This window comes from Bicyclus anynana, chromosome 18 (genome assembly GCF_947172395.1).
Source record: "Bicyclus anynana chromosome 18, ilBicAnyn1.1, whole genome shotgun sequence".
Lineage (NCBI taxonomy): Eukaryota > Metazoa > Arthropoda > Insecta > Lepidoptera > Nymphalidae > Bicyclus > Bicyclus anynana.
Genome location: NC_069100.1, coordinates 10,785,038 through 10,812,749, shown reverse-complemented (window position 1 = coordinate 10,812,749; position 27,712 = coordinate 10,785,038). Strand labels below are relative to the sequence as shown.

At 35.5% G+C, this 27,712-nt stretch overlaps 1 protein-coding gene across 1 annotated transcript; it reads right to left on the bottom strand.

The window, feature by feature from the left end:
• Positions 1 to 27,712, bottom strand: LOC112055247 (alpha-1,3-mannosyl-glycoprotein 2-beta-N-acetylglucosaminyltransferase). The gene is made up of 9 exons (XM_052887194.1): positions 27,138 to 27,712; positions 12,781 to 12,902; positions 11,710 to 11,923; positions 10,962 to 11,040; positions 9,844 to 9,993; positions 8,918 to 9,008; positions 8,101 to 8,205; positions 7,556 to 7,723; positions 1 to 6,076 (listed from the first exon to the last, which is right to left on the bottom strand). Exons 1-9 carry the CDS (start codon positions 27,424 to 27,426, stop codon positions 5,963 to 5,965), a joined length of 1,332 nt encoding a protein of 443 aa, XP_052743154.1. The 5' UTR covers positions 27,427 to 27,712; the 3' UTR covers positions 1 to 5,962.

The following is a 27,712-nucleotide window of genomic DNA, read 5'->3' as shown; positions in this document are numbered from 1 at the left end:
ACAAGGTTATCTTTACTATATTTTTACACAATATTAACAATAATCTATTTACAACATACAAATTCACAAAACAGTCTGGCATTTGCAAATTCATGCTATTACCACCTAATTACATAAATAGCCAGTCACGTATTATATATGTAATGCTTACATACTCAGACCAATTACCTTTGGACTTGTACCGCATTCAAATTCACCAACAAAATCGTTAGTAATTTTTTGAAGGGCACGAGTTAAATTCACACATCGATATATTTTGTGTCCTTACACTACCCACAACTATAAATTTAAATTGTAATATAAAACAAATGTAATTTTAACACAATGAATCATCGGTTCTATAGACACAGTTTGTAGACACGTTAGATCGTGATCATATAATTTTGACAAAGGGGTAACGTCTAGCGAGGCAGGTCTTATGCTAATTGGTCTGAGCATACATACAATGCACGCTAGAGTTTGGCTGATGAAAGTAGATACTGAAATCGACCGGTAAATTTAAAACAAAATTTAGGGCGTTCCCAAAACAATAGTGCAAATATTTAAAGAACTCAAGTTTGATAATTGAAATTTTATTTTTTTCAATATGTCCCTAGTAATATTTTCACGCATATAAGTTTTTTTTAATAAAGATTAGAAGATATTTTTTTGAATTTGCCGCGCGATTTCAGTCTCTACTTTCATTAGCCAAACTCTACCTAAGGTAAAGCCAAAGACACGAGATACAACTAGAATGTCAGAAAGTTTATTCACCAAGTATTTTTTTTTTCGTTTTACTTTCCAATTTACATTTACCTTTACATATAAATTAATATAGTGCTACAAACATTTATAGCCTGGTAATGTGTCGCTGGTGTCGCGATAATGTTTTTCAAAATGGCGACCGCCGTGAAGTTTGTTTATAAGCTATTTGTGTTAGTTCCAACTTTGGCCACCGAGTTAGAAAGGGTTAGATAAGTATGTGGCACTACCATACCTCTTAAAATAAAAAGACGCACAATCATGTAGAAGATTTCACTAAAAAAAAAACTGGCCAATTAAAGAAAACTATACCTAAATGCCTTTAAATATAGTCCAATATTCAATAAAATTTCAAATTCAGAACAATTTTAATCGTAAGGATTGAGTTTAAGGTTGAATTTGCAAATGCGACTACTTGAATTGAGTGCCAAGAAGTTGTGTTTGACACTCATTGAGTGAGGACTTTTTTTGGTCGCTGATTGTGCATCTACTTTTTAATAGGAGATCAATGGGCACTTCGCTATATTACATGCCACAGCTCTCTTGACGATATTGACATTTCCGATTCGGCCGCTATTGGTCGACTGTCTTTTTCTCTTTACGGATTTTATGTTGTAGCGCACCGTAATTTGTAGGCCTACTTGTCTCACTTAGTCACACTCATCCCTAAGTAGAAAATCAATATTACAATAAGAATAAAAAACATAACAAACAAAATAATGAGAAAATATAAATAAAACTCCTATATCTAACAAAAAAGGATTTAAAAAAAAAAATATTATACAGGAAAAAAAATATTAGATTTTTTGAAAACCAAGAATAACCAAGAATTCAGATTTGCGAGGCGGTATTTATAATTTTAATTTTAGTTCAATTGATAAAGTAAAAAATCATCTAAATTGTCTTTATTAGTGAAAATGTTTAAAATTGTTAAAATGAGCGGAATTATTTTAACTGTCTCTCAAAAGGAGGATTTGTTTGGCTGAGTGTACTTCATCCTTTAAAAAAAAATTACAGGTAGGTAGTAGGTAGGTACAGTCGAAAAATGATCTCTCTCCTTTTTGGAAGTCCGTTAAAATTACATAAATTGTGTATAGACTGTGTAATTTATATGGTTCAATTTAAGAATTAAGCACATAGATTTATTAAAAGAAATATTATAACACCAAAACATACCTACTATAAATTTAAACTGCTATAACAGTGTTAGTAAAAATGAAAAATTATAGGCATCTACTTAAGAATGTAATAAAGTTACTTAGGTTAATTTTGCTTAATTTTTACTAACTTATGATTTTGAAGTGAAAATTTCACACAAAAATATCTGGGGTGGTTGGTCACAAGTTAACGTATTTTCACAATTACAAAATTTACAACATTTTGAAAAAGTTATAAAAATGCTTATAATGCTTAAAATAAAAATACAAAGGACTTGTATAAAATTTTTTTTTTGAGCAAGTTAAAAATAGGAATTTACAGTATTTTGACATTTGACAGCATTTTAATAAATCGTGCGTCAATTTTGCCGCATTTTATTTAATATTTTTTAATTAATATAGAATAGTCACCATTAAGATAGTCACCATTAGATATTAAGAATACCTTGACAATATCCAGTTGCAAAAACTTTGAAATTCGATATCGTCAAATAGTATGAAAGGTATTTTGTTAAAAAAATCGCAGAAAATACTCGTAGAAACGTAAAATATTTTTTTTATTTTCTTTAGAACAAAAAACGACATTAATAGAAATGTCTGAATTGGACAGCTTTATATTCGAGGTTTTTCTAATCCTCGCTGTGTGTATATTAATAATTGTATATTTATTACAATAAGGTTATTTTATATTAATAATTTTTTTAGAACATAAATTAACAATGCGTCTTGACGTTTAATTATTTATAGTTCTAAGATTCCTAACGTAGACAGAGAAATAGGCAATAGAAATAAGAATGATGACAATTTTTTTAATGTCATAAAAATCAAGAGTATGCTAATAGTAAAGCAATTTTGTAGAAGTAACAGGGTTTCTGCGATCATTATTTTCGGAGCTACAGAGATTCCGAGGGTCATATTTGCGGCACAACCACGGATTGTATATAAACTACCCATAATAAACAGCACAAATGAATGACGTCATCGATACGTGAAATCGTTAATTTGTATGGGCGTTCAAACAAAATTACAAATATTTTTATTTGTGAGTTGAGAGTTATATGTTTATACTTAAAATAATGAAAAATGTCACATTGAAGGTAAGGAACATAATAATGTATGATTCGTCATCTAATTACGTTAAAAGATTGATTGATATTGAAATTTTATAATCTTATCTTACTAATAAATAAACATCCTGACAATTTTAGTTGTTAAATTGGCTATAATTACCTGAATCTCTCATAAAAATCATTATATTCAAACCTAGTCATCATCCCAATTGATTGCGTATCATTTGTAACTGTCAAGTCAAGTGTTAAGTCAAACATATAATCATAGTCAATATAATTTATAAATATAATTATTTTTCTGTATCGTATGTTTCTGTGTGGTGTACAATAAAGTATATTTTCATTTCATTTCATTTCATAATTATTTTATTTTTTTATTTTGAGGGACTTTGAGGAATGCTTTCTATCTGTCTATTTACTTCTCTGTCTACGGTTTTCTAGCATTTAAAAATTATATTACCTAGTTTTGAAATATTTCCTCTAAGTGCAGGTAAACATTGAAAATAATTTAAATTATAAATATTTAAATTATTAGATACAAAAATAACAATGCAATAGGAATGCAATTTCAACATTGAGGAATTAATCGGTATCTTAAATGTAGTTGACCCGATTTTAATAAAATCTTTGTCAATTTTACATAATACAATCAACATGAGTATATTATGGCATAGATTTAGTAGTCATTTTATTTGAACACTAGCCGTCGCTCCGTGGTTTCACCCGCGTAGTTCCTGTTCTCGTTGGAGTGCAGGAATAAAATATAGCCTATGACACTCGCAAATAACGTGGTTTTTTATTGGTAAAAGAATCTTCAAAATCGGTTCGGTATATACTGAGAGTTACCCTCTACAATTATGAGTTGGGATGTTTTAAAAAAATAAAAAGTCTTTTACGACCTCTGGCGTCGTGTATATCTTTGCATCCAATAAAAGTCCTAAGTTCAATTCCCAGGGTCATTTTAGAATTTTCAGATATTGGTCCACTTTACCTTCAAATACGTACCGCTCAGCGATTTAGCGTTCCGGTACGACAAATAAACTAGTCAGGTAAAACATCAAAGAAACATCTTAGATTTCTCTTGTATTGTCACTTAACGTCAGGTGAGAGAGTTAAGCGTTAACTTATTGATGATAACAAAAGTTAACTCACATTATATTATTCAATAAATTCGACCAATGCGTTGGTCCAACATTTTTCAACGAGAGATTGGTGTTGGCCCAACATATCACATACCAATTTATTGGCCCAACATATAAGATTGTTGTATTGGCCTTAAATATCACGAGTAGGGTTGCCAATATTTTCTGAGAAAAATGTACTTTTCAGGTTTAGCCATAAAAATGAAAATATACTATTTTATGAAATTTAAGCGATAAAACACGTACTGTACACAGGTACTGTATTTTTCAATAATTTTTATCTTGAGTAAATAAGAGATATTATATGCTTTTTCACGTTTTTCAAGCTAATTATTAATTTAATCGTAATTTTAAGTTCGAAATTCGATAAGATACACATGTTTGGATTCGATGATAATGTTGAAAATAGTATTTTTGCGTACTATATATTTCTTCAGTAGTATATAGTACGCATACCCGAAATATAGTACAATACTATATATTATAGTACGTTTGGTACGTTTGGTAATCCTACAAGTGAGTGATGTATTGGGCCATCATATTACAAATACATGATGTATTGGCCCAACATATAATTAATGTGTGGTTTGGACTAATATCAATATAACAAGCTTGTGGTATATTGGCTCAACATGTAACAACCTCATGATATATTGGCCCAACGAATAACAAATGCATGGTGTATTGGGCCCAACACACAACTAATGCGTTATTTGTTGGTTTAAGACACTGATTAAAGAATAATAGGCAGATAGAGCGTACGGAACACGGCAGTGATGCAGCCATTCCAAATACAAATTCAACAAAAACGAATACATTCTCGAGTCAGTACGACACGAAGCGTCGCATCAGTATTTTTCAATAATTTTCATGAAAAATGGCGTCTTATGTTTTCAATTATTTTAAAAAGTTTTCACAAAAACAAAAAAATTAAGATAGAGTATTTTTATACGTAATTATTGAATTATTCGTCTATTATGTTATGATTATAATTTACGTAATTGTTGTTAGTCTTGAACAAATTACTTATGAAAAATGTTTGTGTATGCGGATGTCAAGAAGACGCGTGACGTTTTTTATGGGTTTCACCGGTTCAACACGCTGCTTGTAAAGACTCATTCTGTATCATTCTTTATTTTGTGGTCTAAGATTCGACAATCGAGAGTTGAGTTGTATCGGCCCAATATATCACAAGTCACTGTATTTGCCCAACATATAACACGAGGTATTGTAAGGGGTCACATTTAGCCCCAACTTGGGTCGTATTTGGTACATCAACATAATATATCACAAGATCATGGTATATTTGTCCAATGTATAACAGAGATATTGTAAGGGTCACATTTAGCCCCAACTTGGGTCGTATTTGGTACATCAACATAATATATCACAAGATCATGGTATATTTGTCCAACATATAACAGAGGTATTGTAAGGGTCACATTTAGCCCCAAGTTGGGTCGTATTTGGTACATCAGCCCAATATATCACAAGACCATGGTATGTATATTTGTCCAACGTATAACAGAGGTATTGGTAAGGGGTCACATTTAGCCCCAACTTGGGTCGTATTTGGTACATCAGCCCAATATATCACAAGATCATGGTATATTTGTCCAACGTATAACAGAGGTATTGTAAGGGTCACATTTAGCCCCAAGTTGGGGCATATTTGGTACATCAGAACAATATATCATAAAACCATGGTATATTTGTCCAACATATAACAGAGGTATTGTAAGGGTCACATTTAGCCCCAACTTGGGTCGTATTTGGTACATCAGCCCAATATATCACAAGACCATGGTATATTTGTCCAACATATAACAGAGGTATTGGTGAGGGGTCATATTTAGCCCCAACTTGGGTCGTATTTGGTCCACTCGTAGCTGGGCGCGAGGTAGACCCGTTTATTTCTTATGTAACACGTCACTATACCGCGGTACGCCGTCCGAGGTATGCCACTCTGGAAAAAAAAATAATATTGTATAAATTTGAAGCTTTTTAATAGGCTAGTTGACACTTTTTTTTAAAGATCTTAAATTGTTCATAAGCGTTCTACTAGATAGGATTTTTTAATATATTTTTTTGAGGTACGAATACATACAACTTATAATTTCTAAATATTTTTTTTAAAAATACGAGACAAAACGCTGCCGGCCATGATGGTCTGTATTTTATCTGTTTCATGACGTCACGTAAGTCACTAAACCTTAACTTTTCTTTAATAAAGCTTTTTCCTTCCTTTCTTTCTTAACCAAACGGTTTAGTGTTTGATAAAATTATTAGTTTGAAGTTTATGCCTTTAGGGACATCAAGTAACATTGTGACGTCACAAAATGCAGGGCAGCGTATTACGTAATGTAATCCTAATTACATTACGTGATTTTTAAATTAACTTTTCTATAAAATCGTTATTGAACGACTTAAAAAAAATAAGAGGTTCTCAATTGGAGTCTGTTTGTTTTTTTTTTATTTGATTACACTAAAAATGGAAAAATAAAAAAATTTAATAAAAAAAATTCAACTGACTTTAAAAACATAAAACATAGAGTAAACTAAACTGATATAAAAATGTTTAGACTAAACTAAAAAACGAAAAATAACATCATAAATCATCAAAGTACTATATATCATATAATGTTCTAACTGATGATCAGTTTGAAGGCGGTGCTGAACCGATGTTGTGTTAATGGTTCTAGTTCAAAACCTAGGACGCCACTGATTGTAATGATGATTATGTGCATTTTTTGGACAACTTTAATGTAAGCTAATTCCTTTTTTCTACTTTATCTATCAACTCTATTGAAGGAAAGAACCAAGTATAATGATCTTTTAAAATTTTATAAAACGGCTTCACTATCTAACCGTAGAGATTTGATAGACCTTTGTTTTTTGCACAAAATTGTTAATTTTAAAATAGACAACTCTGAGTTGCTGAATAGGGTAAAACTTACTGTGCCGAACAAAAATGCTAGATCTCACATTAAAAATAAACTAACTTTTAGGCCAAGAATCACAAAAACTAATCTGGGGAGAAATGCTCCTATTGAAAGAATAGTGATATTGCATAATAATATTTTTAAAATGGCAAATCTGGATATTTTCAATAGCTGTTCTAATTCTTTCAAAAGTAAAGTTAAAAAACATATGTCGATGAATAATGTACTTTAAATGCATTCTGTTTTTGTTTTAAATGTAATTTCTTATTGTTAATTCCCATTATTATTTTTGTAATTACTTTTTTTTCTTATCATTCTTTTAGTTTTTTTTTTTAATGGTAAATTAAGAATTGTATTAAAATAAACGCATGTTGAGTTAGCCTGTAAGTGGGGTGTACAATGTAGCATATTACTTTTTAATGCATGTTATGTTTAATTAGTCACAAGTTTTTTGTACACAACGTTGGCTTCCGAATAAATAAATAAATAAATAAATAACTTACCCTAAAGTCATCCATAAGTCCAAGTTTCTTGGCCGCCCTGCGGTAGGTCTTGGCTGAGGAGTAGGAGACGCGCACCGCGAGCTCGGTGCCCGCGCCCGCCATCACGTCCTCGGGCGACATCTCGGGCAAACTCTCCACCAGCAACGTGAGTGAACTGTCGTAGTTTTCCTATAGACAATGATAAGTATAATTCATCATTAACATCTTATTTTAAGGGTCCACTAATGATCGTCTGCGTGATCGAATCAGAAATGAGGAGATCCGCAGAAGAACCAAAGTCACCGACATAGCTCAACGTGTCGCGAAGCTGAAGTGACAATGGGCGGGGCACATAGTTCGAAAAGCCGATGGACGTTGGGGTCCCAAAATGGCGACCCCGCACTAGTAAGCGCAGTGTTGGTCGACCCCTCACCAGGTGGACTGACGACTTCAAGCGAGTCGCCGGGATTCGCTGGATGCAGGTGGCTCAGTATCGTGATGTTTGGAAGTCCCTACAAAAGGCCTATGTGCAATAAAATATCAATAAATAAATAAATAATACAGACCTTAAGCAGGTAAGTGAGGTCGAGTTTAGTGAAGCCGACATACTCCATGTTGAGCTGCATGTACCTCAGATGCATGTCAAAGAACAGCCCTTTGCTTACGCCTATCTGGAAAAAGGTTTTATTATTATAGTTGACATAATCTGTACTAATATTGCTACCTAAGACTAATTACACAAGGACTAGTATCCTTAGTGAGTGATAAACAAATAAACAATAAAGCATTTTAACAGAGTACTTTGACTATTTAGACTATGGATCTGTTTCGCACCCAAATTCACAAACAAAAAGTCTGTCGTTTTTTGAGGGGGACGAGGTAAACTCACATATCGAAAATATTTAACACCATTAAATATAATAACATATATTATGTAAGATTTTGATATTATTTACTTTAAAAAGCGGTTGGTTTTTCATCATCATCATCATCATTATCAACCCATATTCTGCTCACTGCTGAGCTCGAGTCTCCTCACAGAATTAGAGGGGTTAAGCCAATAGTCAACCACGCTGGCCCAATGCGGATTGGCAGACTTCACACACGCAGAGAATTATGAAAATTCTCTGGTATGCAGGTTTCCTCACGATGTTTTTCCTTCACCGTTTGAGACATGTGATATTTAATTTCTTAAAATGCACACAACTGAAAAGTTGGAGGTGCATGCCCCGGACCGGATTCGAACCCACACCCACCGGAATCGGAGGCAGAGGTCATATCCACTGGGCTATCATGGCTTGGTTGGTTTTTAGTGCCTAAATAAGGATTTCTTGTACTATATGATGGATTTACTCGTACAATAACAAAATAATTATAACATACCTTTCCAAAGCTATACGTCCTGGATATCTCAGGTCTGATGCAAGCTCTGCCTTGCGTATTTTGGGGATCACGCAGCCAGTCGTCGAAAAATCTAGAAAATAAGAAAGTCGACTAAAAACTAATACTAAAGTTATAGAAATGCCTGGTACAGTATTATCTGTGCTTTGGAGTTCCTGTAGATTTGTAGGATCCTATAAGCACGAGATCCGGCATAAGAAATATATACCCTTCTGTTATTTATTTGGGAGAAATAAAACACATGTATAATATGTTACCGTAAAATTGTAAACATGGCTATTCTATGTTAGGCTGCATCACCACCAGAGCGGAGCGAGGGAGCGTAGCGGAGAAACGGACTAATGCGGAGCGGAGTTGCGCACCTACTGTGTCTGTGCATCGGAGCGGAGCGAAGTAAGAAAGTAATGCGGAGCGTCGTTGCAGACTAAAAGGACAATGGGCAAAAGCTGTATTGTTGAACTGAGTAAATCAAAGTTTTTCATGATTATAATTCATTTTTTAAATTATGAATTTTTATCATTTTCATTTATAAGATATCACGAAAACACCGTCTGTTATCGCTGGCACAAAAAAGTTGATACCGATACTAATCCAGAATCCTCATAGTCACTTGGTCATTGTCCTTTAATTTATTTAACACCGCTCCGTCTCCCCGCTCTGCATGCATTTTCAAGTTAGCTCGCAAGTCGCTGTCTACTTAGAGGAGCGGAGATTTTGTGCAATCCTATTGGTTAATATTTCTCCGTTTCTCGGCTCCGCTGCCTCGCTCCGCTTCGGTGGACCGGCAGCCTTAGAACGAGTGTCCAGCAGGCTGATTCACTAACTTTGACTTCTCAAGATTGTATGTAACAATGTAAATACATTATCTCCGACCACATTCTTCTTTCTTTCCAACACTATATACTCACGCTTCAGGCCACTTGGACTCCAGCTGCAGCCAGGTGTCCCTCTTCAGCAGCCAGCCGAGGCCGGGGAAGAAGTCCGTGCGGTGCAGCAGCTCCGGCCGCGACTGGTCTATCAGCTCCTTCTTGCCGTTGTCATTCCACGCTGATATGCACCTAATCAATCACACTAATATCATTAGGGCGGATGTTCGTGTTTGGTCGTTCCTCTGCCTCAACTGCCTCCTTGACCCAGCGGTTAACCTGTGTGGTTTCACCGTAAACCCGAATAGGCTACTTGCTTCTTTAGTAAACAGTGTTTAAACTGAATTATGGATGTATTATAAGCTATATTTTATTTTGTCCCGTCAATAATAACCAGTAAAAAATATAAACGAGTATAATATAAATGAAAAAGTATCTAAGTAAAATTTTTGCCGCTGATATACAACACATTAGCAAGTGACGTCATTAATAGAGATAACAGCGTGATTGGCGTTTGCAGTGACGTGATATATAGAAAGAAAAAAAGAAAAATGCGTTTATTTCGAAATTATGCCATTAACCGATGCCTTGTAGCGAATGACGTCGCAGTTTATGATTGGCGTTTGCGGTGACGTGATAAAAATACAATTTTGTTTTAAAAAATATTACAATTACGAGATTTTTTTCACAAATAAAATTTCAATTTCTTGGAAATTCGCGTTTACGGTTACGCGATAGTCATAGTATGAAAACATCGAAAACTGGCACTAGGCACACTGATGTAAGTTTATTACTCCTTCGCGCCGAAACTTTTGAAATTATACGCTGGATAACTGAATTTGGAAAATGAATTTGTTTGTTACATTTTCAAGGCAAAACCGCTGAAACGATTTTTAAAATTCTTTCATGGATAGCTACGAGCGAGCGATAATTTTCCGTTTATACAGCACTAGCTGAAGCCGCGCGGTTTCACCCGCGTGGTTCCCGTTTCCGTAGGAATATGGGGATAATATATAGCCTTCCTCGATAAATGAGCTATTTAACACTGAAAGAATTTTTCAAATTGGACCAGTAGTTCCTGAGTTAAATCAAACAAACAAACAAACAAATAAACTCTTCAGCGTATTAGTATAGATTTACTTTCGGTAGTTCATACATACCATATGCTAGGATCTTTGTATAATAGAGGGTAGGTTCCCAGGAAATATTCGAAGAAATCCGGAGATATATCGAGGTCATCTGGAAATAAAAATGTATTTTTTATTAAATATATTAATCCTTCCATCATCATCATTATCAACCCATATTCGGATCACCGCAGAGCTTGGTCTTTTCTCAGAATGAGAGGGGTAGGCTAATAGTCCACAACGCTGGCGGATTGGCAGACTACACACACGCAGAGAATTATAAAAATTCTCAGGTATGCAGGTTTCCTCACGATGTTTTCCTTCACCGTTTGAGACACGTGATATTTAATGGGCCTCATTAGGAGGCTTAAACTCAAAGTCACTCATCGGGCGATGCGATGGAGCGAGCTATCCTTGGAGTTACTCTGCGTGAATAAATCAGAAATCAGGAGATCCGTAGAAGAAACCATAGAGCCGAATATGGGTCGATAATGATGATGATGAATGAGGCCCTTAGTTACAGTCTAGCAAGTTCGTTGACGACACTCCCATGATATGCGGGCGACGTGGGGAAAGACTGAGCGGGTGTGAAATCGTGCGTGTACGAAGTGAGGTGCATCAGTCGTGGGTTTTTCATTCATTGCTACACGCCCACCGGCCCGTGCGGGCTATCGAGAGTGTTACGAACGGAGTCAAGCTATAGCGACTAAGTCTGGGATCCGTAAGTGTAAGTAATACAAGGTGTACCAAGACTTTCCGATAGTAATTACAAAAGACAAACCTTCAACAATAATGACAGCGTCATACTCCAAAGCCACCAACACGTGGTTAAGCGCGAACCGGTAGTGTCGGGCGATCTTGTAGTAGCCTTTGAACTTCACCTTCGCGCGGGGCAGGGGTATCTCGGCTAGCTCGGGTTGTTGTACCACCGTGATGGAGGGGTCCGCGTCGGTGAACGATCTGATCACTTTGTAGGTCTCGTTGTGACCGCAGTCCTGGTGGAAATATAGGATTTTCAAACTAATTTTTTTTTAAAAATTCCAAAAAAAACTTTTAGAAAAATATAGTATTTTATGGAATAAGCAAAAAATAGACGAAGATATTTTGCCTATTTATTTTCATATAAACTATATTTATTAGCACTTTTTGCATTTTTCAAGAATTATTGTCAAAAATAATAGTGTCACATGGTTTTTTTATATTTAATTTTAAAATAAAAGCCAACAATAAGATATTGTTCGGATACGATACACGCTTCTGTCGAAAATTATAATGTAAAAAATATAGTATTTTTTCACCAGCATATAGTGCGCAGACCCGAAATATAGTACATTTATATATTATAGTACGATTGGCAACCCTAGCCTCTAGCCATGTCACATATCGATTCTCTATCTACAATCGTTAATGCTACGAAAACCTACGCGCTGGAGATGTGCCACCATATCATTCACCGGAATACAGCAATGGTATTTGCTGGCAGAAATAAGAACATACAAGAAGTATCTAATATCTATGCTAATGTTATAAAGAGATAAATTTGTGGTGTTGTAGGGGTAACCTCTGGATCTACTGAATCGATTTTGAAAATTCATTTACCACTTGAAGGCCACGTATCACGTAAAATCCGTTCTTAGCGGACGTCTACTACCAATGAACTATCACCCTGCCAAATTTCAACTTTGCAAGTCAAGCAGTTTTCGAGATATCGTGATGAATGACCTTTCATATTTATATATTAAGATGTTGAACGTACTCTTAACATAGTCTTTCCGACTAATTGGAGAAGAACAAGAATATTGCTCATATTTGACGGATATGGATAATAATAAAAAAAAATATAACAACTTACCTGACTAACTATAATAGGGAATGTATCTTTGTCAGGTCTAAACTTAACTAAATTGTCCAAACACCTTTTCACAGTCACTCGGTCGCAGGCTATCACCAGGATGGGCAGCACTATATTGCCATCTGGAAAGAAACATATTCCAGAATAAAAATAATGATTTGAATAGCATTCCATGGATTCGTCTTTTTTTATTCTATGACAAGTTAAATTGACTGCGATCGCACCTGCAGGGTTAGTATGTATCTCGGTGTGCCATTCAAATAATGAGTCACTAAAGTGTTTTTCAGATAGCATGGTCATAGAATAAAAAATAATAAAAATTTAGCACCGCCTTCATACCAATCAGCAGGTAGAACATAATATTATGATGTTATTTTTCGCTTTTTAGTTTAGTGGGTACGTTTTTAGGTTTTGAAGTCGGTTGTATTTTTTTTATTAAAATTTTTATTATTTTTCCATTTTTAGTGTAAAATTTCATCTCAAACGAATACACCAGACCCCTACTGACAGTCACAACCCATCTTGGTACAAAATTCTCAGCAATACAAATTAATCAAGCCCAAGCACAAGGTAGCTACCGTAAACCGTTAAGGGGTTCCCTTAAATGACCTTGGTCTTCATCATCAGACCCGTAATAACAGACACAACTCATCTAGGTAGAAAGTTCTCAGCAATACGAATTAATCTAGGCCAAACACAAGGTAGTTACTGTAAACTGTTAAGGAGTTCCCTTAATTGTCCTTGGTCTTCATCACCAAACCCCTAAATGACAGTCACCACTTATCTATGTGGAAAGTTCTCATTAATACAAATTAATCAAGCCCAATCACAAGGTAACTGCTGCAAATCGCCGAGGAGTTCCCTCGTCAGTTTTATGGCTCCATCATCAGATCGATTTTAAACCTTCATGAAATTGTAGTGCTTAAAAGTACTAAATGGAAAAGTTTACGAACACACTAGACACCCATATAATTTTCGAAAGTTCCCCTCAATTTCTCCAAGATTCCATCATCAGATCTTGATATGATGGCAATGGGACCAAATGGGGACTATACCGTTTCAAACAAAAAAAGAATTTTTGAAATCGGTCCAGGCGTCTTTGAGTAATCGGTGTACATACATAAAAAAAAAAAAAATACCGACCGAATTGAGAACCTCCTCCTTTTTGAACTCGGTTAAAAACCGGACAAGTGCGTGGTTTTTCATCGTATTTTCGTTTTTGCAATCATCTAATATTATGTTTTATGTTTGATTTTCTAAAAAAGTATAGTAATTTACACTTATTTTTCAAGAGTTTCCTAACTAAATAAGAGATATTATAAGATACACTATGCTATATGCTTTTAACGCCTTTTTCAAACTCATTTTTTTTAATCGTCAATTTTAATTTTGGAATTCGATAAAATATAGACAAGTTCGGATTCGATGATAATGTCCATGAAATTTTAAGTTCATAAAGTTGTTGAAAATGTAGTACCTATTTTTGCGTACTATATAATTCTTAAACAGTGCGCAGACTCGAAATATAGTACAATACTATTTATAGTACGGTTGGCAACCCTACTTAAAACAGAAGTTTTAGCAGCTGTATGTTATAATACAGAACATACGAGTCCTACCCTATTCCTCAATTTTTCCATACTGTGGAACATTGAAGTACACTTGAAATAGATAATTATTAGAAAATAGCAGGGCATTGCGCGAGCCAGGCGCATCAGCTTAAACTATCTATACTAATATTATAAAGCTGGAGAGTTTGTTTGTTTGCTTGGACGCGCTAATCTCAGTGACTACTGGTCCGATTTGAAAAATTCTTTCAGTGTTAGATAGCCTTTTTATCGAGAAAGGCTATATATTATCCCTGTATTCATACGGGAACGTGAACCATGCGGGTGAAACCGCGCGGCGTCAGCTAGTACCTAGTACAAATAAAAACCTATTTAGAATGCTACGAGTATTCACAAAAATACCGCTTCGTTTTGTGATGGTAATCTGATTAGACCATCGCTGGGTCATTGACCCGTGTGTTTGTATTGTACTGTCCGTCTGTCCGTCCATGTAACAAATTATATTATCAGCTTAAATGTTGTTGACATGCTATTTAATACTGTTTAGATCATTTAGCGTGGAAATACACGTTATTTGGTATTAATGGACATCCGCAATTTCATCTTTTTTTTTTATTCTCTACAAGTTAGTCCTTGACCACAATCTCACCTGATGGTAAGTGATGATGCAATCTAATGGACGCGGGCTAACTTTCAGAAAAATATATTAACTTTCAGAAAAATATAGTATTTTATGGAATAAGCAAAAAAATTGAATTAGTACATTTGTTGCCTATTTATTTTCATATAAACTATATTTATTATTAATAGCACTTTTTACATTTTACAAGAGTTATTGTCAAAAATAACAGTGTCACATAGTTTTTTATTTTTAATTTTAAAATAAAAGTCAACAATAAGAAAATTATAATGTAAAATATATAGTATTTTTGCGTACTATACAACGTGTCCCAAAATTCAACGATAAGCGGGCGCCAAAAGATTGACCTGCTCATGAGCACTTAAGGAAAAATAATAAAAAAAATATACCTAAATTTTTTTTTTAGTTACAAAATAAATTTTAAAATTCTTTGAAAATTTACACCTTGTATGATATTTTGAACTACCGCAGCTACAATTTCTTAAATATGCTTAAGATTTTTTTTGTATCGGAACCTAAGTAGTACTACTATTCACCACAACTCTTAAAAACACCACAATGCCCGCAGTTTTTACACAAAAAAAAATCAAAATATTTTTTTTCCCTCAAATTTTTAAAGATTTTTACTTTCAGTCTACTTTGACTCATGGTCTTGCAAAAAAAAGTATGAACACCGCTATGGCAAGTTATTTTCAAAGTTGACGCAACTAATCAAGATTTCAAAATAGTATAATACCCTAGGATAACTAGTCACAAAAAAAAATATGCGTACCATTTGTAAACAAGAACCAAATTTCTTAATTGTTCTTGTTGTTAGTAATAAATTTTACTATGTTCCAAAAATGTGTTTGTTATTTTAATTACACAACATTAAAGTAAATGTTCGAATTGTTTTCCACCGGCATTAATACAGGCACGACATCGCCTTAAAAACGACCGTTTTATTTTTCGCGCATATCTTCTAGCATTGATATGTGCCGCAGCCTGAGTGATTTTTTGCCGAAGCTCGTCCAATGTCGTAATCGGTTTTGCGTAGATCCTGTCTTTGAGACAACCCCAATAAAAGAAATCCAGGGGGTTTAGGTCGGGTGATCGGGGTGGCCATAGGATAGGACCAAGTCGCCCGATCCAACGCCCCGGATACTCGTGGTCTAGGTATTGTCTCACAGGACGAGCGTAGTGAGCTGGGCAACCATCATTTTGATACCACATATTTTGAAGGTCGCTTAGGGGGACGTCTTCTAGTAATTCTTGCAAATCATTTTGTAAAAAGTTCAAATAACTGTCCCCATCTAAGTTTCCTTGTAATTCAAAAGGCCCAATCACTTTTCCATTTAAAATGCCCGTCCATAAGTTGACCTTAAATTGATATTGGGATTTGTCTTCTCTCATCAGGTGCGGATTCTCATTGCTCCAGCTGTGTAGGTTGTGAAGATTTAAATAGCCATCTTTCTTGCAGGTTGTTTCATCCGACCATAGTACTTTATCCAAGAACTGAGGATCTTCCCGATGCTTTTGAAGCATCACTCGGCAAAATGCGATCCGCAGTGGATAGTCCCGTGATAGTAACGTTTGTACACGTCTGTAATGATATGGGTGTAGCCGATGACGTTTTAGTATTCGATGTGCTGAACTTTTTGGGATTCCCGTAGCTGCTTCTATGGCACGCACTGAGGTAGTTGAATCAATGTTTATTTCATTGAGAACTTCTTCATCGCATTCCGATCTAGGTCTTCCAGCGTTTCTTCTAGCTGACGGCAAACGACCCTCCGAAAACGCTTGATGCACATTCATAAATACCCGATAATCTGGATATCTTTGAGCGTTTGGGTACCTTTCTCGATACAATCTGCTAGCAGCGTTAGCATTGCACCGACATTCTCCATAAATGAGATGCATGTTAGCGTATTCCATCGGCGTGTATGGTTGCGGCATGATAACGCTAAACAGTCCAAAATACACCAAAAGTCCAATTCACAAAACACAGGCACAGTCCAAAATAATGCCAGGTCAGTTCAGTTTGCAGATCACTTAAGTCCAGTCCAAAATGCAAAGCCAAAAGTCGTTAGTAGAGAGCCACGTCAATTGAATACGGAAAGTTGCGCAGTAAACAAAGGAGCAGAGCGTACTGACTTGCTGGGAACAGGATTTTACCTGCATCATTGTCATTCAACAAAGAACATCTGTCTATCCCTCTCTAACGTATACTTATCGCTATCTTTCTCTCTCTCTCTCTCTCTTATTTTTAAATGTTATCGTTCGTTCCATTAAAATTCTAGGAAATTGCAACGTATGACTCACATCATTTTGTGCATAAAGTAAAAGTGATTTCTAGGAGCAAAAACATTTTAGAAATTTAGTTCTTGTTTACAAATGGTACGCATATTTTTTTTTTGCGACTAGTTATCCTAGGGTATTATACTATTTTGAAATCTTGATTAGTTGCGTCAACTTTGAAAATAACTTGCCATAGCGGTGTTCATACTTTTTTTTGCAAAACCATGAGTCAAAGTAGACTGAAAGTAAAAATCTTTAAAAATTTGAGGGAAAAAAAATATTTTGATATTTTTTTGTGTAAAAACTGCGGGCATTGTGGTGTTTTTAAGAGTTGTGGTGAATAGTAGTACTACTTAGGTTCCGATACAAAAAAAATCTTAAGCATATTTAAGAAATTGTAGCTGCGGTAGTTCAAAATATCATACAAGGTGTAAATTTTCAAAGAATTTTAAAATTTATTTTGTAACTAAAAAAAAAATTTAGGTATATTTTTTTTATTATTTTTCCTTAAGTGCTCATGAGCAGGTCAATCTTTTGGCGCCCGCTTATCGTTGAATTTTGGGACACGTTGTATATTATTTCAAAATCACTTGTTAAGAGTAGGATGAAAATCAACACCTCTTTTGATTTCTACACGACATCGTACCGGAACGCGAAATCGCTAGGCGGTACGTCTTTGTCGGTAAGTTGTTAACTAGCCACTATATGATAGCCAGACAGATATGGGATGCGCTTGTCTAGAAACTGCCTAGTCACTCGTTTTATAGGTGTTTAAAGATTGATAGAGAGTCTGCTGGTTCTGAAAAAACTATATTTTACAGATTTCATATTAAGTGTATCTAATAAGTTATTACTAATATAAATGCTTGTTTCTTTAAATCATCATCATTATCAACCCATATTCGGCTCACTGATGAACTCAAGTCTCTAGATTTTTAAGGTGTAAGCAACGATGTCCTATTAAAAAGTGGAAACAACAGCGACCAAAAAACTTCCCCACTCACTCACTCACACTCTGCCACAACTTCTTGGCACTCAATTCAAGTAATCGCATTTGCAAATTCAACCTTAAACTCAATTAATAAGGTTGAATTTGCTATGAATTTGGGATTTTATTGAATATTGGACTATATTTAAAAGCCTTTAGGTATAATTTACTTTACCATCTTTGGCTGCTGGGAGGCTTCGGCCGTAGCTAGTTACCACCCTACCGACAAAGACGTACCGCCAAGCGATTTAGCGTTCCGGTACGATGACGTGTAGAAACCGAAAAGGGATGTGGATTTTCATCCTCCTCCTAACATGTTAGCCCGCTTTCATCTAAGACTGCATCATCACTTACCATCAGGTGAGATTGTAGTCAAGGGCTAACTTGTAAAGAATAAAAAAAAAAGTTATCATATTACCTAAGTCGTTTATATTAATATCCATTCAGCAAAGGCTTCATAGCAATTGAAGCGTGCACTTAACTTGGGAAACCATACAAATGTCCACTCCCATGGAACTGAGTCGCGCGATCATATTACTGTAATTAACCATTTGCTGCTAATAACCGACTTCTAAAAAGGACTTTTCTCCCATATCGTAATCTACTCAATATAAAACCTTAAACTAAAAATAAAAGTAAAGTTACTAAGGTAACCTAAGTAAGCCTCAATAGCTCAACGGTGAGAGCGGTCGGACTCATCACTCGCCCCGTTGGTCTATTGTCGTACCCACTCCTAGCAGTCTTTCCCGACTAGTTGGAGGGGAATGCGAATATTGGTCAAAAAAAAACTTGTACCGTCTATCAATAGCATAGAAACTATTATAATAGACTAGCTGACGCCGCGCCGTTTCACCCGCGTGGTTCCCGTTCCCGTAGGAATACGGGAATAATATATAGCCTATAGCCTTCCTCGATAAATGGGCTATCTAACACTGAAAGAATTTTTCAAATCGGACCAGTAGTTCCTGAGATTAGCGCGTTCAATCAAACAAACAAACAAACAAGCAAACAAACAAACTCTTCGACTTTATTATATTAGTATAGAAGTATAGATATTCTTCTGACACTTGAATATAAATGCAAGATTTTCATCTATTGTAGTGTTTTTCAGATAGGATGGTACGGTGACTGTTCGTTTCACTATTGAAACTTTGCCGCGATTCACGATAATAGTACGTATTATGAACGTCATAAGGCAACAGTCACCTACCTGAAAAACACTTTAGGTACTTAATAGATAGCTACTGTACATTGTACCAGTTGACAACAAGACTAGTTATGTTGTTTAATCTATGTGACTCCTAGAACGAGACTGTTATGCACACAGTAATGACCAACATCACGTTGATGTTTTCATACAATAGGTTGTTGATTATTCACTCCGTATACTAGGATAATTGAATCTATAACTGGCGTCATTCTGTGGAAATTCGTGTAGGTATTTTTATACGTATACATTTACTCATACATATATTAAAAAATATACAAGTATATTTTAAAAATTAATTGTCATATGTCTCAAACGGTGAAGGAAAATGATCGTGAGGAAACCTGCATATTACAGAATTTTCTTAATTCTCTGCGTTTGTGAATTCTGCCAATCCGTATTGGGCCAGCGTGGTGGACTATTGGCCCAACCCCCCTCATTCAGAAAGGAGACTCGAGCTCAGCAAAAAGCCGAATATGGGTTGCTCAACTTCATACCCGCGCATTCTTTCCCTCTGCCCCGCGTGTTCGACATCACACACGCCATCCTTCCCCCCCTGTCGCCCGCATATCACGGGAGTGTCATCAAAGAACTTGCCAAGCTAGACGAGTATCTGAAAAATAAGGTATCGCTCGATCGAATCTACAGGCTTTTTATATAAGAACCCTGCAAATGTTGGTCATTTCTTCTCATAGCTCCTTCTGGAGCAGTAGGTAGTTTATCTTGACTTACTTTTTTTAGGTCCCGAATTTCAGCTTCAGATTTTTAATGCGAATTTTCAGTCGGCACCGGGCGGCGAAAGCCCACGCTACGCAACTATGTTTATTTAAGTACCTACCCAATCGATTAACGCAAAGTAACACATACAGGGTGTCCCGTAAATATTACGACATAGTTTACGAGGTTATAGCCTGTAGAGTATGTCGTACTATTTACAAGACACAGAGGCGTCTCTAGCTAACGTAGCGCCCGGATGCAATCATCACCTAGCGCCCTCTAGTACCAAAGCGTGCTGAACACCACTAGCGTTAGCTTTTAGCGATGTCTGTTCTGTGCATAAACTGTTAAAATGGAATATGTACATACAAACAGCACTTTAAGTTACCACAGCTATCTGTGTAGCAAACTAATTCCTTTGTAGTCGCCTATTTTCAAAAATAAATTTGGTCTCGCAGGTAGTAAATTTTTCGAACTGTGACAGTTTTACTTTGGGAAGATAGATCTAAGTTATGTAACACCCACTGTAATTACACGGATAAAATGAACTTTATGGATGTAAAGGTTAACAAAACAAAAATAACTGAACACAACTTTAATAAAAAAAAGATTAATTCGAAAACAAAATAGTGGCGCTCGGGCGCCCCTGAGAACGCGGCGCCGGGATGCGATGCTATATACAATAATTACAGATTAAGAGTTTGCAATATGTAATTTGTTGGTTACAAATGGTTCTGAATCTCAGATTCTGGAAAAGTTAAGAGCCTGATATTTGGGTAAATGATATTTCAAAGTGTTAGCTTCGTTATGACTATACAAAATAAAAAAAAAACTAGTAAAACTTTTATCGATAGTTTATTTTTTTGAAAAATACATGTTTTGCTCACATTTTGCTTTCAATCTCAGGAAAAGCAAACTTATTCTCTTAAATTTTCGTTTTGTATAGAAAATTAGGTATATATCTTGAACATGGCCATTTTGTTTTTCGTTGTTGTTTAATTTACTTGCAATTAGGTAAAAATGGTTTTGGCGCTCACGTCATGAAATTTGCGTCGCGCGTCAATCGCTCCGTGCTTTTCACTCACGTGAAAGTCATAATTCGGCGTCTCGGCGAATTTTATCCATATCGTACCGACGTGCTGCGCGCTCTTAATGACGACCGGCAGTGGCGTCTACTGTGTCTACTGTGCTCCACCATAAGTTTGCATTGAGTCCTTAGGGTAGGCAAAGCATTTTCGCATATATGAAGTGCACTGCACTGCACTGACCGACAATGCTTCCCGGGCAACACATTCACAAGCTACACAGCGTCTTCGCCGGCGAAGACGAGGTCCCCGATATCTAACGTCACCCGGACGTGGGTTTTCTAACTCACGATCTTGGGGGCGTCGGGACTGATTCACGGTTACCCCCTCCCAAATAGCCCTCTAAGCCGAGGTCCGAGTCTCATAGGAGACGCCCTTAGAGAGTCGTTCCGTCCTTTATCTTTATTTCAGCCTTCGAGTCGCATCAGGCGATGCTTCTGCGCTCGCCCAAACCCCCCGATGACGCCGTAGTGGTCCCAAATGGAGCCATCGCTTACTCAACACGAAAAAAAAAAAAACACATTATAGGACGTCTCTGACGGGACACCCTGTATATTGACAACTGTACATACAGTAAGATACCTACTACGAGTAGGTATATGCATTGTACATTGTAATGTAAAGCATTCACCAGATGGCCGCTTCATAGTTGCGATAGTGAATTACAATTTGTATAATTATTCGTGAATGTTTGCAATCTGTCGGCCATTTGCATGAAGTGGGACAATATTATAGATAATGATAATCACACACTTAACGAGTATTAGCTAACAATTTAATTATAAATTATAATATTGATTGTTAATAAGTCAACCTTCTGAGGATGTTTCGATTTTAAGAACGTAAAGAGGAAGAACGTAAGTCCATCGCGCATACCACTGCGCCACGGAGGCCGTCAAGGTTGCTAAAGACCAAATTAATGAATAGACCAACAGGACGGTAGGTAACGCGACGGGACAAGAGCGGGACAGGACAGAACATAATACTGAGTAGCAGTGGAACGATGGAATTTAGATGAAGGTAAGCCGTCCCTTCACCGTTCGGGACACGTTATATTTCATTTCTTAAAATGCACAATGAATGAGGAAATGAGGATACCTGCATACCAGAGAATTTTCTTAATTCTTTGCGTGTGTGAAGTCTGCCAATCCGCATTTGGACTATTGGCCTAACCCCTCTCATTCTGAGAGGAGACTCGAGTTCAGCAGTGAGCGGAATATGGGTTGATAATGATGAAATGTTGAAGCCGTCCCAATTAAAAGGAAATACATACAGCGTGATATAAACTCCGGTTTCTCATATATCTTATAACAGTAGAACAATGAATATGCATGGATTTTTAAAGGTAACCCGACGGGAATCGACTTGCATCCAATCTTCGCTGTTGCTGAGTAGGTATGTACCTAATAGAAAACGAATTCTACGTGGAAGAAGTCGTGGGCGTCCGCTGGTAAACAAATGTAATCATTTTACTCTATCAACCATTATCTTGATGATACATTTGACGTAGTATCTACTTTTGATATATTTTATCAAGTTAGCTTTTAGCGCTGTCTGTTCTGTGTATTTTATTGTATTACGTAATGTATGTAACATAAATTGTACGGGTATTAGGTTCTTAATGGCTATTTTTTTTTACTTTTAATGACAATATCATGTTTATGATAACTTAATATAAGGGCGTAATTACAATCAAGCTGAAAAAGTACACCAATGTTTAAAGTGTTGCAAACACTTTAAATTAATTACAAGGATTAATTGAATAATAATTAGGTAGAGCTATTTAGGTATAATGCATGCTGATAAGGCAGAGTTTGGATATACTTTGTAATAGTATATAGCTTAACATCTATTTAGTAAGATTCACAATCACATCATTTGATACATCCCAGTGGGAAGGAAAGTCTAATGAATTAGACTTTCCTTCCCACTGGGATGGTAGCTATCGGCTAATATATCGCGAAAAGCCCTCTAAGCCAAGGTTTGAGTTTCACAGGAGTTCCTATGGTTGTTTCACCTCATCATTATCAAGATTGCTGAGCTCGAGTCTCGCCACGCCGCGTTTGGGCCACGCAGGCGGATTAGCAGACTTCACACACGAAGAGAATTAAGAAAATTCTCAAGTATGTATGTTCCTCACTAGGTTTTTCCTTCACCGTTTGAGACATGTGATATTTTATGTTTCTGCCTTGGGGCCACATGAGTTAAACCTAGCATGTGTCAACGACATATCAACGACGACGAAGAGAAAAATACATCGACCAATCGACAGATTTGAAATATTTCCCTTTCTTTCATCTCAACGCAACAAAAGAGAGAGCTATAATCTTGATTCCGCTGCTGTTTATCGACATTTTGTTTCTCTTATTCCGACATATTAAGTCATCTTAAGCCTACAGGCGATGCTTCTGAGCAAGCCCAATATCCCGCCGCTAAAGCAATTTTTTTTTGCCATATCTTATAATATGACCAATATTCCCCCCTCCAACTAGTTAGGAAATACTGTGCTAGGAGTGGGTACGAAAATAGACCAACGGAGCGGGGATCGAACCACCACCCCTTGGTGATGAGTCCAACAGCTCTTACCGTTGAGCTATTGAGGGTTTTCTAATTACACAATTAGAAAAAAAAATATATCAAACCAACAATAGGAGTTATGAATGTGTTTAATATGCTATACGCGACCTTGGGCCGAAAGTTCATTGCACTAATCAGCTGAAATTGTAACAGCCTACTAAAACTGTTAATGCAATATCCTTTTACATTTCCATGTGTATTTTTTTACGGCTGATACGGTGCCGTGCCAAATCACTAAGTTATCTATTGCAATAATTTTGAATTATTGCCCCATTATGTATAATGGTTTATCAGTAATTTTAAGAATAAGAGAGTATATAATACAATAATTCACTTGAATAAATTTATTGATTAATAAGTTGCTGGAAAAGATTATAAAAAAACAGGATGGATAAGTATTATAAACAGACAAGCTGACGCCGCGCGGGTTCACCCGCGTGGTTCCCGTTCCCGTAGGAATACTGGGATACTATATAACCTATAGCCTTCCTCGATAAATGGGCTATCTAACACTGAAAGAATTTTTCAAATCGGACCAGTAGTACCTGAGATTAGCGAGTTCAATCAAACAAACAAACTCTTTAGCTTTATAATATTAGTATAGACTAGCGGACGCCCGCGACTTCGTCTGCGTGAAACCCTTCTACTACCCTACCCCTACCCTACCCTACCCTTACCCTACCCCTACCTTACCCCTACCCTACCCCTATCCTACCCCTACCATACCACTGCCCTATCCTTAACCTACCACTACCCTAACCCTACCCTATCCTTACTCTACCCCTATGGTAGGAACCATGCGACGGCGACGGAAGCTTAATAAATGGAGTAACTTCTCCCGTTTTCTCAACATTTCCCTTCACTACTCTGCTTCTATTAATGGTAGCGTGATGAAAAGTATACTGTAACCTGCCCAGGAGTATGAAGAATAATTGTACCAAGTTTCGTTAAAATCCGTCGAGTAGTTTTTGTTTCTATAACGAACATACCACGCGACGGAAGCTTAAAAAATTGAGTAACTTCTCCCGTTTTCCCAACATTTCCCTTCACTGCTCTGCTCCTATTGATCGTAGCGTGATGAAAAGTATACTTTAACCTGCCCAGGAGCATGAAGAATATTTGTACCAAGTTTCGTTAAAATCCGTCGAGTAGTTTTTGTTTCTATAAAGAACATACAGACAGACAGACAGACAGACAGACAGACAGACAAAAATTTTACTGATTGCATTTTTGGCATCAGTATCGATCACTAATCACCCCCTGATAGTTACTTTGCAAATATATTTCATGTACAGAATTGACCTCTCTACAGATTTATTATAAGTATAGATAGTGCGACATAGGTAAACATTCAATTGAATTTATACTTCATATTTGTACCATAACTATTAACCCATGGACATCCACTACTGGACTATAAGCCTCTTGTTTGGACTTCCAAACACTAAAGTCTCGAGACGCCTTCATACTGTGACTCCCCAAAAGTTGGTTGATGTTGTCGGTCCACCTTATGTGGAGTCCACCAACACTATGCTTTGTGAGCAGGGTTGACATCCCAGCACCTTGGGACCCATCCATCAGCTCTTTGAACTATGTGCCGTTCCCATTGCCAGTTCAACCAATTGTACCAAAACAGTACATGGTGTACACAACCTTTTTTTTTCTAAATGGTCTTAATTTTAGTCTTAATATTATTGTAAAACTTTATAAAATGGAAATTATTAAAAAAAAAAAATTTTAGTACAATAGTTTCTACTCCAGGACAATTCCAGGTCTACAAAAAGACCAGTCATTTGACATTCAGTGCTATAGCATGTAAAGCAATTTTTGTGTGTGTTTGTTTTGTAATTGTTTGTAATTTTTTGAAGGGGATGAGGTAAACTCACACATTACCACCAATAATTATATATTGTGTGTCCTTACACTACACACAACTATAATTATTTTATTCACAATACTTGTGATTTCTATACAGACTTATTGCTTAAACTCATTACACAGAATATTCAATTAATTGATTGATACCTTACTGTTCAGACTGAAGAATCAATTCTTTTTAAGTATTGTTTTTATTAAAAAAGTTATATATTTAAATTAGAAACACTTACAAATGAAATGTAACTTCATATTTTACTAATGGTTTAAGATACATTATTAAAAATATATACTCTAATCTGTTATTCAATAGTGATTTGAAATAAATAGGTAATATTCACCTTGACTTGCACATAAATTGCCTAGTTAAGTTGTGATCAAACAATAAGTTTTTTTATATTTTATAACTGAAATTTTTTGGTCAACTTCCTCATCTGTTATTTAAAAATTGGCAAAATTGGTGTATACCAAACAGAACTGAAAACACATAGATTGCCTGCTCTTAAGCTGGCACAGCTGTAGGTTTGCTTAGATTTAGTATTCATTAAAACCATTTTCTGACTCACCTCCTAGCCATGGAAGCACTTAAGTAAATACCTGTATAAAGCATTACATGCCAGCATGTTACAACAGTTTTACTATAATTCAATTCTTCTTTGTGGCTTTCATTTGTGCTAACTGGACACAACTTAACTCACCAAAATTCAAAATTCATTTATTTCAAGTAGGCTCAGTTTACAAGCACTTCTGATATGTCAGTTAACTATTTGTAAAGATTCTACCACTGGTTCGAAAGGCAGATTTTGCTGAGAAGAACCCGGCAAGAAACTCAACAAAAAATCATACAATAATATTATAATTTACAATTGATGACAACATTACAATTTTATTATAGATAGATAAATATAGAATAGAATAGAATATCTTTATTTGTCCACACACAAGTAATAAAATAAAATAAACAAACAGAACATACAAATATCTGCTCGTGGACAAAACAGGTATCCACCTCAGCACGATGCCACAGCAAGCTGTTGGGCTGGTTTTCAGGTAAAACCTTGTGTGTAGATATCATAGATGGAGAAAGCATGAAGGAGATTGTATGGTTTTAGCGGACAAGCTTTATAATCAAAATCTATGTTACTTAAGGTACAAGTTTAGAATTGTGTGTTCTCAGTTGCTGTCCACAAAAATACAATATTTTTATCATATTTACTTATAAGATTCTATAAATACAATACACAACATTACAAATTTTTAAATGTATTTTTTTAAGTTTAGTAATAACAATTTTAATACTAAAATGTATTAGAATTGTAATTAAAATACCATTTACCATTCATGAAAAAAAAAATTATAAATTCTATGATATATGTATTTTAAAAGCTAAAGGTAGCTATTTATTTATATCTATATCACTTACCCTGAGGCATATTGATATCATTTTCTGATTTTAAAGGCTCATTCACAATCTCTTCATTATTTCTCTCTTCTGTTTTCTTCAAGCGATTTTTAAGTCTATCCAACAATTTATAACTATCACTCAACTGGTCCCTCATTTTATTTTGCAAATTGTCTAACTGCATCTCTAATCCCGGTGGACTTTTTTTTGATTTTTCAACTTGAACAAAAACCGAGGAATAAGATATTAATAGCCACAGTACTACCAAAATACCGCCCACTAAAATCAATTTCCGTAAATTGAATCTCATTTTGAACAGTTCTATTTATATTTTATATCATAACATTATTTTCCATCACTCTAAAAAACGTAATACGATTGTAAACAAAATATCAAAATAATCATCTTTGTAAGTCACTTCTAAGTTTTATTATACACATTTTTGGTTAATACACGGTGTAGGATTATCACACGTGGCGATTGTCACTTGATAGAGTTCGATCTTATCCGGTATTAATTAATAAAACGTTTATTTTTATTATTTGATACACAAATTACAATAATACGTCCACGTAAAAACACAATTTCAATTGAAA